Here is a 12,934-nt window from a genome sequence, read left to right as displayed (position 1 = left end):
ACTACACTACGGACTATACTATACTACTACTATACTACTGTACTATACAACACTACGGACTATACTATACTACTACTATACTACTGCACTATACAACACTGGGGACCATACTATACTACTACTATACTACTACTATACTACTGTACTATACTGCACCACGGACTATGCTATACTACTACTATACTACTACTATACTACTGTACTATACTACACTATGGGCTATGCTATACTGCTACTATGCTACCACTATACTACTGTACTATACTACACTACGGACTATACTATACTACTACTATACAACTGCACTGTACCACACTACGGACTATACTACTACTATACTACTGTACTATACTACACAATGGACTATACTATACTACTACTATACTACTGTACTATACTACACCACAGGCTATACTATACTACTACTATGCTACTGCACTATACTACACTACGGACTATACTATACTGCTACTATACTACTGTACTATACTACACTACGACTATACTATACTGCCACTATACTACCGCACTATACAACACTGGGGACCATACTACACTACTATTATACTACTACTATACTACTGTACTATACTGCACCACGGACCATACTATACTACTACTATACTACTGTACTATACTACACTACGGACTATACTATACTGCTACTATACTACTGTACTATACTACACTACGACTATACTATACTGCTACTATACTACTACTATGCATTAGATTTCTCACGGACCTGTGCATTTTCTTACAAGTTATGTTTTATCGTTTCAAGAAATGCTGTAAACCTGGCAGTGTTAAAACTGAATGAGCAAGGCCTGTTGGACAAATTGAAAAACAAATGGTGGTACGACAAGGGCGAGTGCGGCAGCGGGGGAGGTGACTCCAAGGTCAGCCTCGATGTCACCAGATCGGGTACAATATTGCAGAGTAATCGGCAAGGCTGTTAATAATAGTCAATAGGTATAATAAAAATCATTGATTATTGATTGGATTTATATTATAGCACTTTGATTTTCTTATGTACTTTGTTAGCTAGCATACAACCCAACCCAAAACAAACCCACATGTTGAGTCCAACCAGGCTCAAAGGTAGCCTTTCTGTCATTTACCATACTCTGACCAGTCTATGGAACAAAATATCAAACTAAGAACCCTTACTTGGCTAATACACATGGAGAATGATGAGGTAGCATGAAGCGTAGTAAAGGAGATATAATGGTAAGGCTAAGCTGAGTTGTTTGACAAAGACAGTTGTGAGAAGAAGGATAAGGATATGTGGATCAGTGTTTGGTTGTGTTTGACAAGGAGGAAGTGTGTTTATTCGACTGGGGATGTTTAGACTGCTGCTTCTCAGTGGTGGGAGGTGTGTGAGGAGGATAGCGCTGTCCTGCAGTTGGAAAAGGAGGAGATGGAGTTAAATCCATCTTTAACATCTCTGGGCAGCAGACGATGTGTGTGTCGGGTATTATATTGCCTAGAGAATGTATAGCCAATCTGAAGTCTGATTAGCGTTTAGAGTATCTCTGTCAGATCTCTGAGTAAAATATACCTGTTGTAAGTTATATATTATACAGTAAGAATGTGTATTATAAGTTACATTTCATGAATAGTTTATCACAAACTATTTCTGAAAACATGGCATCTAGATGCCAGAGACTGCCGCCTTCCTCTTGTGAAGGCCACGTCTGTATTTCATAACATTATTGCTGTCTTGTCTGACACAACATGGCTTCACAGTTGCTCATATAGATGCTTCTCTGGACATCCCATGCGACTGGCCTAGAGAAGTCATCCTGGCCTCTAGATCCCATTGGCTGAAACCCCCCAAAATGGCTGCTCAGCTGAGACGTGTCAGCTCAGGGAGGCAAGGCAAACAGCGGAGTCTTGAGGGGACTAAGCATTACGGGCAAACGTGAGAATTCTAATCTCAAAGAGAAGGTCTGATCTCTTTGGGCTGTGGGTCATGTGGTACGACTACATTCAGTTAAATTAGGATTTTGTAGGTGGTGGAACTGCCCCTATAATTGATTGCTTTTTCATTATGATTTTACAAAAAAATCGATACAATTGTAGGTGGTGTCAAGTGTTTTTACCCAATTTAGCACTTGATTTCAACACGAACAACCAAGAGCCAGAGTTGAGCCCAATAACCATTGTGATAATCAGGTTTCTTACTCTTCTATTCTACTCTCTTCACAAGACATGGCTATATCCATCCTGGGAATCAATGATGCAATAAGAGTATGTTTGACTTAGCCTTGTTAACTCTGGTATCACCATACTCAGACTGTGTGCTATGAAGCTTGCATCATGCGATTTTAAAGATGGCATGCAAGGGCATTGACATTTGATACAGTTTAGATCAATTGAATGACTAGTGACTCAGGCATGACTCATGCTACGAATTAGGTCAGCTAAGTGACTTGCTTATGGATTAGCTGTGATAGATAGGGTCATTTGACATGAATTCTCAGGAAATTAATGTTAAAGTACTATGACATGTTTGAAATAGCATCATGGCTAACATCTATATAATACCTCGATCAAGTAATGTCCTACCAACACACCTGACCGTTCTCTCTCTGTTTTTCTGTTTTACCTCCATAATGTTCAGAAATAGGCTTCCTATATTTTCATATATGTAGGGTTGCAAAAATCCACTAACTAAAAAAAGTCCCAGTAAATAAACAATTCCAGGTTTCCCAGAAATCCCTGTTTGAAGATTCCCTCTGGCAGGGTTACATTCCTTGCTTATTCTCCCCCTTATTCAGGGAATCCTCCCATAGGGGTTTCTGGAAAACCTAGGAATTATGGGAAAGTCACAGGAATTCTGCAACGCTATTTTCAACCATGCATTTCTGCTAATAATCTGTGTTGTATAGTCACTATGCTGAGTGATGTTGAGGCCTGCTCACGGCTGTGACGGCTGCGTTAGAAGAGCAGTACCGTTGCTTCTCTGACATGTTTCCTTCTGCCTTTTATCTGGACCTGCTCAGGTATGTATACTTTGGCTTTGGGCAACCTTCAGGATCATGGCTAAAATGTATTGATCATGTGAATTTATAATAAATTATTTTGCATTTGATCTCCACTGCTCTTAAACATTCAAACTGCACACCTCAAAGTCTAACATTTAGCTCTGACGAGCATTGGCATCGTCGGTGAAAGACAGACAGTGTGTGAGTTTGGTGACCATCTGCTGTGCTTGAAGGTTAATTCTCCAGTTTATCTCAATACGTTGGCTGTCGACTGGGACATACACACACACACACACACACACACACTCCCTCTTTCTGATCACCTCTGTAATACTGCTCTCTTAGATTGGGTTTCAAGCTCCAGCATCATGAGCATGTTAACAGATAATTGTATTGTTAATCAATGTCTCTCTGAGCTACCATGATGAACAGTCCTTCACAGTCACCCTATTACCATTGGCCAGGGAGATACTATTCTACACACTGGTGTAATCTTCTCTTCTCCTGCTGATGATAATGTATGTTTTCCTAAAGGTCCCAAGAGGACATTGTTCACCAGTGGAACCCAAGTCACTTGTTATCCATTCATCATTTTTTATTGGCGTAGTCTGTTTCTATAGTGCTTTATACAACGGGTGTGTGTAATCCTGAATGCTGATTGGTTAAAACCGCATTCCAGCCGGTGTCTATTCCACAAGTTACCACCGGCTAAATCTATGATGTTAAAATGCCTATTTCCTCTGTTCCATCTGACTGTGCAGTCCACTGTCTCATCAGCCCAGGCAGGGAAGTTATCAACTTGATCTCCAATATAAAAAACATCTTGACATTATCTCACATTTCTTTTAGACTAACATTTAGTTTTCCGTCGAGGGCTGGCAAACCGTGCCAATATATCCTCCAAACACCGGCTTCGAGGGCATTATCACTTTTATACAACGGGTTACCAACATATTCTAATAATGAGTCACATATTTTCATAAAAAAACTTTATTTTCATTCATTTATTCATACTATTTCATCCTTCCACAAGATATAGTCCCGACACAATTCTAGGGTTGCTAGAGACGAGACCCAGTCGTTCAGTCTTTCTGTTCTATGGACGTGACCCAGTCGTTCATTCTAAATGTACCGTTGCCATACTTGCTGGCAAAGTTCTTATCCTTTGCTTGCTAGCTAGCCAACTACGGCTAATTTACAGTCATGTCAAAACAGTGCAGCCAGGAAAGTAGCTTCATTTGCATTTGTTGAAGCTGGTTTCTAGTGACATTTAATTGGATCCATCCATAACAATAAACTGATGAGGTACGATTTCGCCTGGCATAGAAAATGTGCTCACTCGTCAGGAAACTGTTATTCAGAGGAGTTAGCCAACAACACAGCTGCAGTAACAGTCATTTCTAACTGAAGCTGAAAGACTGCAAATTAGCTGTGTTTCATTTTTACTTTTTTTAAATTTAATTTGTTTTGTATATATCCATAACAATGATGCCAGCTGAGTTATGATTTTGAATGGCTCAGAAACGCTTCCTGCCTCTTTGTCTCGTCCAGACTCACGACTCGTTCATTACTATGGGACAGCAAGAGATTGAATTTTGAAACAATGTTGCAAATGTCGGAGAGAGGTTTATACAAATCTCCTCTGTTGAAAAATAAATGTTAGTCGAAAAAAAATTGGAGATATTGTCTAGATGCTTTTAATAGTGGAGATCAAGTTCATAAATTGCCTGGCTGGGCTGATGAGACAATGGATTGCGCAGTTAGATGGAACAGAACTTTTATTTTTATTAATTTTTTTTTACACCTTTTTCTCCCCAATTTTTTGGTATCAAATTGGTAGTTACAGTCTTCTCCCATCGCTGCAACTCCCGTACGGACTCGGGAGAGGCAAAGGTCGATGGATTGCTTCTTGACACAACGTCTGCTTAACCCGAAAGCCAGCCGCACCAGTGTGTCGGAGGAAGCGCTGTACACTTGGCGACCGTGCACAGGATTCGCTAGTGCGCGATTGGACAGGAACCTCCCTGCCGGCCAAATCCTCCCCTAACCCGGACGACGCTGGGCCAATTGTGCGCCGCCCCATGGGTCTCCAGGGTCGCGGCCGGCTGCAAAAGAGCCTGGACTCAAACCAGGTTCTCTAGTGGCACAGCTAGCACTGCGATACTGTGCCAGACCACTGCGCGACTCGAGAGCCATAAATGGGTATTTTAACATCCTAGATTTAGCCGGTGGAAACGTGTGGAATAGACAACGGCTGGAATGCGGTTTTAACCAATCAGCATTCACGATTTGACCCACCCATTGCATAAAGGGCTATAGAGCAGAGCACATTATGTTTCTAATGGGGAAATAGAGTAGAGCACCACCAGTCTGTTTCTATAGGGGCTATAGAGTAGAGCACCACCAGTCTGTTTCTATAGGAGCTATAGAGTAGAGCACCACCAGTCTGTTTCTATAGGAGCTATAGAGTAGAGCACCACCAGTCTGTTTCTATAGGGGCTATAGAGTAGAGCACCACCAGTCTGTTTCTATAGGAGCTATAGAGTAGAGCACCACCAGTCTGTTTCTATAGGGGCTATAGAGTAGAGCACCACCAGTCTGTTTCTATAGGGGCTATAGAGTAGAGCACCACCAGTCTGTTTCTATAGGGGCTATAGAGTAGAGCACCACCAGTCTGTTTCTATAGGGGCTATAGAGTAGAGCACCACCAGTCTGTTTCTATAGGGGCTATAGAGTAGAGCACCACCAGTCTGTTTCTATAGGAGCTATAGAGTAGAGCACCACCAGTCTGTTTCTATAGGGGCTATAGAGTAGAGCACCACCAGTCTGTTTCTATAGGGGCTATAGAGTAGAGCACCACCAGTCTGTTTCTATAGGGGCTATAGAGTAGAGCACCACCAGTCTGTTTCTATAGGGGCTATAGAGTAGAGCACCACCAGTCTGTTTCTATAGGGGCTATAGAGTAGAGCACCACCAGTCTGTTTCTATAGGGGCTATAGAGTAGAGCACCACCAGTCTGTTTCTATAGGGGCTATAGAGTAGAGCACCACCAGTCTGTTTCTATAGGAGCTATAGAGTAGAGCACCACCAGTCTGTTTCTATAGGGGCTATAGAGTAGAGCACCACCAGTCTGTTTCTATAGGGGCTATAGAGTAGAGCACCACCAGTCTGTTTCTATAGGGGCTATAGAGTAGAGCACCACCAGTCTGTTTCTATAGGGGCTATAGAGTAGAGCACCACCAGTCTGTTTCTATAGGGGCTATAGAGTAGAGCACCACCAGTCTGTTTCTATAGGGGCTATAGAGTAGAGCACCACCAGTCTGTTTCTATAGGGGCTATAGAGTAGAGCACCATGTGATCAATCTTCCTAATTATGCATCATCCTTTTGTTGTGTTTTCCACACGTAACATCTTAGCCTCATTTTTCAAAAAGTATTATGTCATGTATGTTGCACAGGTAAATAGTTCATGTTAAGTGCAAGGCACTGTGTCAGTTGTAAAACAGTGGGAAATGTCTTATACCTTCAATTCAACATTTTAACACATGATTATTACCTATCAGTTTCCTCTGATGAAACCATATTACAAAGAGAAACCACATTCATTATCCTCCTGATGTGTCAAAGCTGAGCTTAAACAGCAGTAATAAAGCTGTAGCTTGGTTGACAGTAATCCCCCTTGTAAGCGGATTTAGTAAAGGCTACAACCAAACCTGTTTCCCCCACCAATAAATAGCACAAGTTCTTTTGAAACGGTTGATGTGAAACATCTCTGGCTTTATTCAGTATTTTAATGCCATCTGTAATGTCAAGGTAAATGCCATTATTAGTTTCCCACATTTCCTTGTTCATGTTGTCTTTGGAACCAAAGCTCAGAGCCACCTTGTGTTGTTGCAGTAGGAGGTGTCCAAGTCTCTGCTTCTACCGCCTCAGAAAATATTAGGTCAACGGTTATGTTGTAGTCTTTTACTGTTACTCTTAGTCAAGAGAAGGTTCTAGTTGGATGGTACTTGTTAAGTGCTGGTCAGAAAGCTACCCTGCTGTCCCCACAAACAAATACCTTCCTCAGCTTTAGATACTCCCAGACCAGCAGAGTGTACAGTCAGTACCTGCTCGTCCTGTTACCAGCGTCTGCCGATTACTCGAAGCGATAGGAGCAGGCCCTGGCCCTAGACTAGGGCTGGTCAATGACGACAAGGTAATAGACTAGAATGCCTGTTATCTATGATGTGACAATGGCCAGGAGTCCTGCTCGATCGCTTTGTTATGAAGTTATGCAAACTATGAAGTTATGAATAACATAAAATAACATAATATGATGTTATTTATGTTATTTCTCATGTGAAGAACTCCTGTAAACCTTGCCGTATTGAAACTCAGTGAACAAGGCATCTTAGACAAGCTGAAAAACAAATGGTGGTACGATAAGGGTGAATGTGGAACCAAGGACTCTGGAAGTAAGGTCAGTCTCCGCTGGTCTTTTGTGTTGATTCCCAGTTGCATTGTGACGTACTGTTCATATGCAAAGAAATGCTAAACTATCCTGAAACATTTAGATTAGCTATACTCTATATCCCCCTATCCCTTATTTTATTATTTTATTATACCCCCCAAAATTATAATAATTCTGTCACATACATTTAACAAAAATAAACAAGTGATTCAAGTCCTTCATGCACGATTTCCCAAATTCAAATCATATCTGAAAAATACGTTGTCTTTTTTTGGCCGATATAGAAATAGGAACTGCTTTTTTCCTTCACAAACTGTAATGGTAAATGACCTTATGCTTGGTGAAATGGTACATGTGTAAAATAATCAAACACCATCATTGAATAGTTGTTGACTAGCTGTTGACATTAAGTGCTATTTTTGCTCATTTTTATGCTTGACATTCATGATATTCTTACCATTATGCTGTTGTTTCTATTTACTAAACTTTTAATTAAAATGTGCTTTATCTGTGTTGTTACTATTTTGCTTGGAAATGTATTTATTGGGTTCTTTAACTTCCTGTGGTGGCGTAAACAAACAAAGTGTTGATGTTGTGATCAACTGCTTCCATGTAACTTCAGGAAGACATTGCAACACCATGGGGTCTTTGTCTGAGCAAGGAGTTGCAATGAAGAGATCTTGTTGTTTTCACCCCACATGAAGTCTAAGAATGTAATAAGCCTCTATTTAACCCTCTGAGACCATAGCCAGGCCAATAAACTAACAGATCAGTGTCCTTACCCTCGTCGGCTTAGCTACATATTACCACAGCTATAACCTCAGTCAAACCTCAAAGGGTTAAACTGCAAATGGTAAAGCTCTCATGAACAAATTTTCTATAAACATGTTTGGGAAGTAAGCAGCAGCAAAATGGTTTGATTCCTTAAAAATTGCTTTAAAAAAAAAAATTGACGTCAGAGAGATTTGACTACAACAGTATCAAAGTGTACCAAAAAATAAAAATTCAGGACAGGTCTTGAAATTTTGACCTGTGAGTTACTGACCACAGCTTCCTTATATGGAAGAAGACCTGTAGAATAGGGGAAGCTCTACATTCACCTAGATCAAATTAAAGAGGTGACTCGTCTCTCCTTCATTGGAGAGTGGTCTGACTATGGTGTTCAGATGTTCCTCGAAACTTCTTGGACCACTATAGGAAAGCCAGTCCAATCTAGACTTTTTCTAGACTCAACCTCAGCCATCCTTTACTATATCAGCCTTCTGTTGCTGTTAGCCTCTGGAGTCTGTAGTATGATCTGCCATTGGAAGCATCAGAAACATTTCTATCTCAGAGAAACAGTTTGTAGGAAGATCTGATAATAGAGTATCCATGTGAATTCTGAGTGTTAGGTCTCTGACTGTTATTTCAACAAGACTCTGTAAGGATCAGTTTGAGGCCTATATATATACTCTGCTTTAGTGTCATACTGGTAGGCTGCACTGTTCTCTACAGAACTCTCTCTCCACCGCAAACCCTCTAACTATGTTCTTCACCTTCCCCAGGACAAGACAAGTGCTCTCAGCCTGAGCAATGTGGCTGGAGTCTTCTATATTCTGGTTGGAGGGCTGGGGCTGGCCATGATGGTGGCACTAATTGAGTTCTGTTACAAGTCACGTGCAGAAACCAAACGGCTCAAACTAGCAAAAAATGCTGAGAAATTTAAGCCAGCTCCCCCGACCAACCCCCAGAACTTTGCCACATACAGAGAAGGTTACAACGTGTATGGGACAGAGAGCGTTAAGATCTAAGGGTAATGACACCGCTGCTCTCTTCCTGATTCTCTCTCTGTGACATCTGAATCATTTAGTTGGTTTCCTCTGGTGGTGTTGTTGAATGATTTGTTTGTTTGTGTTGTTGTCAAGCTGTTTGGTGTGATTTCGTAACACTTAATCACTCTTGACTTGAACATATCCACAATATTTTAACTAGGCAAGTCAGCTAAGAATAAATTCTTATTTACCATGAGGGCCTAACCCGGCCAAACCCTAACCCGGACGACCCTGGGCCAATTGTGCGCCGCCCTACGGGACTCCCAATCACGTCCGGTTGTGATACAGCCCGGGATCGAACCAGGATCTGTAGTGACGCCTCCAGCATTGAGATGCAGTGCCTTAGACCGCTGCCCCACTCGGGAGCCAATAGACAACCCAACATTACATTTACAATTCCCGAAGACTTTTGTTAACTTGACATTGCTACATATTGTGTATGACTAGAGGTCAATTCTTGTATGGGCCGCCAAAGCGTTTTTTCGGGTGGCCTAAGTCCAAACAGTGTAAAAAAAAGTATTTTCATAATTTGAAATACATTTTCTGGACAGAAAAATGCTTCCAGCGTAAACTTAAATGATTAAACACAGATATAAAGTATGTAGAAGAGATAATGGACCTATATATTCTTTAGTTATATAATCTTTGAAAACTAACAATCAGCAACATAAAAGCTTGACAGTCTGGGAGAATTGTACATAAAACATTTATTCAGCATTTGTTATTATGTTTGAGCAAAAGAACACAGCATTAGCAATGGCAAAATGCATAAAATTAAAGGAAATTTGTTTTAAAACTGCAAAATGTTCTCTCAGTTCCATGGCAGAATATGTAGATTTGCAGGAAATTGGCTTGAAGTACAAACATTTTTCTACACCGCCAAGATGGGGGCCTCTAAATCATTTATTAAAGTCAGCCTCCCAATGGACCGGCCAAGCCCTATTTCACGCCCCCTGCCTCGCCCACCACCTAAGCCCCTTTTTGGTCCAGAAGAAACCCTGCACTATGGTGTTGTTAATTAAAATCAACATGATTTAAAAAAAAAAAAAAAGATTAAGCCATCAAAAAACATTTATCTTTATCTCGTAAACACTCATACTTTATCTAGCTTAAGGTTTTAGTTTACTCAGTGGAATATGCTAGCAGCATCTGCAAATCGCTAACAGTTAAGCTAATGTCCCAAGTAACACATCATCGTGACTCAACCATTCCAACCTTAACGACACATCTCATCTCATCCACCATTTTAACAGACGTATTACCCATGTGTCTCTGTGTGAGAATCTCAATTTCATTGATTCCTTGGGTCCTCTCTCCTCGACTCCTCAAATCCCATTGGGTGAGAAGGTCAGAGGGAAGGGATCTCTGACTTCTCATCCTATTGGTTTTGAGGAGGTGAAGAGAGAAGACGCAAGGAATCAGTTAAATGCAATTAAGATTATCCCTATGTCTCTACTTCCTTCCTCTAAAACAGGTACCGGGCGCTTCAGTTAGACCAGGTACACGATCCCTTACGAACGACTGTGACTATTGACCCTATGATGAAACGACATGATCACGTCAGGATGGGGGTTTCCTCAACTGCAGCTAAATCCTCTCCTGGCGGCAATGGCGACGATAATCTGCAATGGCGACACGACAGGACTGGTGACGTGAAGAACTCAAGCGGTTTCCTCCAGTGCCTTACGTATGGAACAGTCACAGAGTTACTTAGAACAATGCAACTCATCACAACGGTATTGCATTTGGCTTGAACTCACAAACACACAGACAAATAAACAGAAAGACAGGATTGATACTGTAATCTGTTTTAAGGAACTTTATTTGAGATGCTAAAGACAAAAGAGAGATACCTAAAGCCATCACTTGCACCCCGAGCACATTTCCAAGTGCCGGACAGAAGATGAATACGATATGACAGATGATAAATTGTTTTTTCTGCAAAGGGAATTTGATCAGATTATCCTAATTCTTCTTGCAGGCTAGGTTTTTACTGGTTAAATGTGTTTTAAAATACGTTTATTATAGACACTGATTATTAGAAGATTGCTTGTTATATTCTTGTGACCTTGAAATTGTTTTGAAAGACACATTTGAATCTTATTGGAATCAATTGGTTAAATATGCCATAGCCAAAAGAATACTGTATTGTTGTTGTCCTCAACTATGGTGCTTTTGAAGTGTCAGAGAGACTGAGAGAAGGCGTTGGTAGCTAGTCAAATGTGCATCCCAAATGGAACCCTATTCCCTATATAGTGCATTACTTCTGTGCAGAGCCCCCGGTCAAAAGTAGTGCACTATATATTGAATAGGGGGCCATTCTGGACATACACACAGGGACTCATGAAAGAGATGAATGTGAGATGCAGCATTTGGCGTTACACAACTTAAAACAGGCCATCTCACAATCCCAATATACTTCCAACAGATTCAGATGTGTTTTTTTAAAGAATGCAGAGGACTGTCTGAGCAAGTTTCATAGTTCACTAACTCTCCCAGTGTGTTTTATGGTGTGTATAATATGAAGTGAAAACTCACTCACACAGTGTTGCTCCAAAATAGGCTGGTTTTTTTTGTCTTCATTTTGAAAGAACACCTGCTTATAGCTGGATTTTCATGTAACCTAAAATCATTCAAATCTTCTGTACAATAAATTTAAACCGAACCAAAAGGGACATTCAAAAAGTAGATAAACTGCAATCCAAACAGTAATGGCTTTTTAATGGTAGTATTATGGATGACCTTGGTATTTTGCTAAACAATTACACATTTTAGAATAAGCTGCGGTTTGATGACATGCTTTCAATTTTAATTTATTTTTATGAGCATTGTAGTGTGTGGTGAATTTACTTAGTAAATGAAATAAATTAATAATATAAATACAACGAGAAAATAGATTTATACAACGTACTTACAGGGGATGTCTTAAAAGCTTAGCACATTTCCTTTTCAAAAGACTGTGATTCCATAGGATTTAGGAAGAACATTAATCACCTAAGACCGTAAAAAGATAGATTTACACACACAAAAAAAAGATTTAAAAAAGGGAAGGTAAGAAAAAGGAAATGAACAATATTCTAAAGAAAGAGAGGTGTACGTTTATTGAAATTAGATGTATTTATTAAGGCTACACAAGAAAGGAGTGGATGGGTTTCCCAATTTTTCTAAGAAATTGCATGTTAACTCCGTAATGACATATCACAAGCTCTTCTAACTTACGTCAGATTCTACAGTAGAAATACAACCACGGTTATTCTTCAGTGAGACAGTTTCTTTGGTTTTGTAAGTTCACTTAACACAGAGAAAATGGCCAAACATCTTAGTGACTACTACAAAAGAGTCAGAATCTGCATGTATGTATATAATTTACTGATCTTCGTTAGTGAGGAGCTGTACAGAGAATTTTCATACATTTTGTAAATAAACCTGTATAGAAAATGACATGTGTTTGTGTGCTTGTAATCTCATGAACTTGTTAAACCACATGGTGAAGTTAATTAAAATAAACACACAAACACACAGCAATGCATTCAGTCATCACTCCAAGAATGTGTTAGCTATGCATCTGTCTTCTCATCTGAAAGGAAATTGCCTGTTTTGCAACACACTGTACAAGCCACATGTCAACTATATAATTCCTTCCGGTACCATTACAACCTTCTGAAAAACAGGATGAGAAAA

General features: G+C 40.1%; 1 protein-coding gene across 4 annotated transcripts in view; it reads left to right on the top strand.

The window, feature by feature from the left end:
* LOC115205680 (glutamate receptor 3) overlaps positions 1–12,694 on the top strand; it is a 241,097-nt gene extending 228,403 nt beyond the window's left edge. For 2 of the 4 annotated variants that reach the window (XM_029771906.1, XM_029771903.1), the window contains 3 exons: positions 7,337–7,451; positions 8,987–9,234; positions 10,728–12,694. In XM_029771906.1, the coding sequence (XP_029627766.1) occupies positions 7,337–7,451; positions 8,987–9,232 (361 nt within the window). In that variant the 3' untranslated portion in view covers positions 9,233–9,234; positions 10,728–12,694. Of the gene's footprint in view, positions 1–784; positions 900–7,336; positions 7,481–8,986; positions 9,235–10,727 lie in introns of those variants that run through there. The other 2 variants (XM_029771904.1, XM_029771907.1) reach the window with 2 other exon arrangements.
* The last annotated feature ends 240 nt before the right edge of the window (positions 12,695–12,934 follow it).

This window comes from Salmo trutta, chromosome 13 (genome assembly GCF_901001165.1).
Source record: "Salmo trutta chromosome 13, fSalTru1.1, whole genome shotgun sequence".
In the NCBI taxonomy this organism is placed as follows: Eukaryota; Metazoa; Chordata; class Actinopteri; order Salmoniformes; family Salmonidae; genus Salmo; species Salmo trutta.
This window is presented reverse-complemented; position numbering and strand designations above follow the sequence as displayed.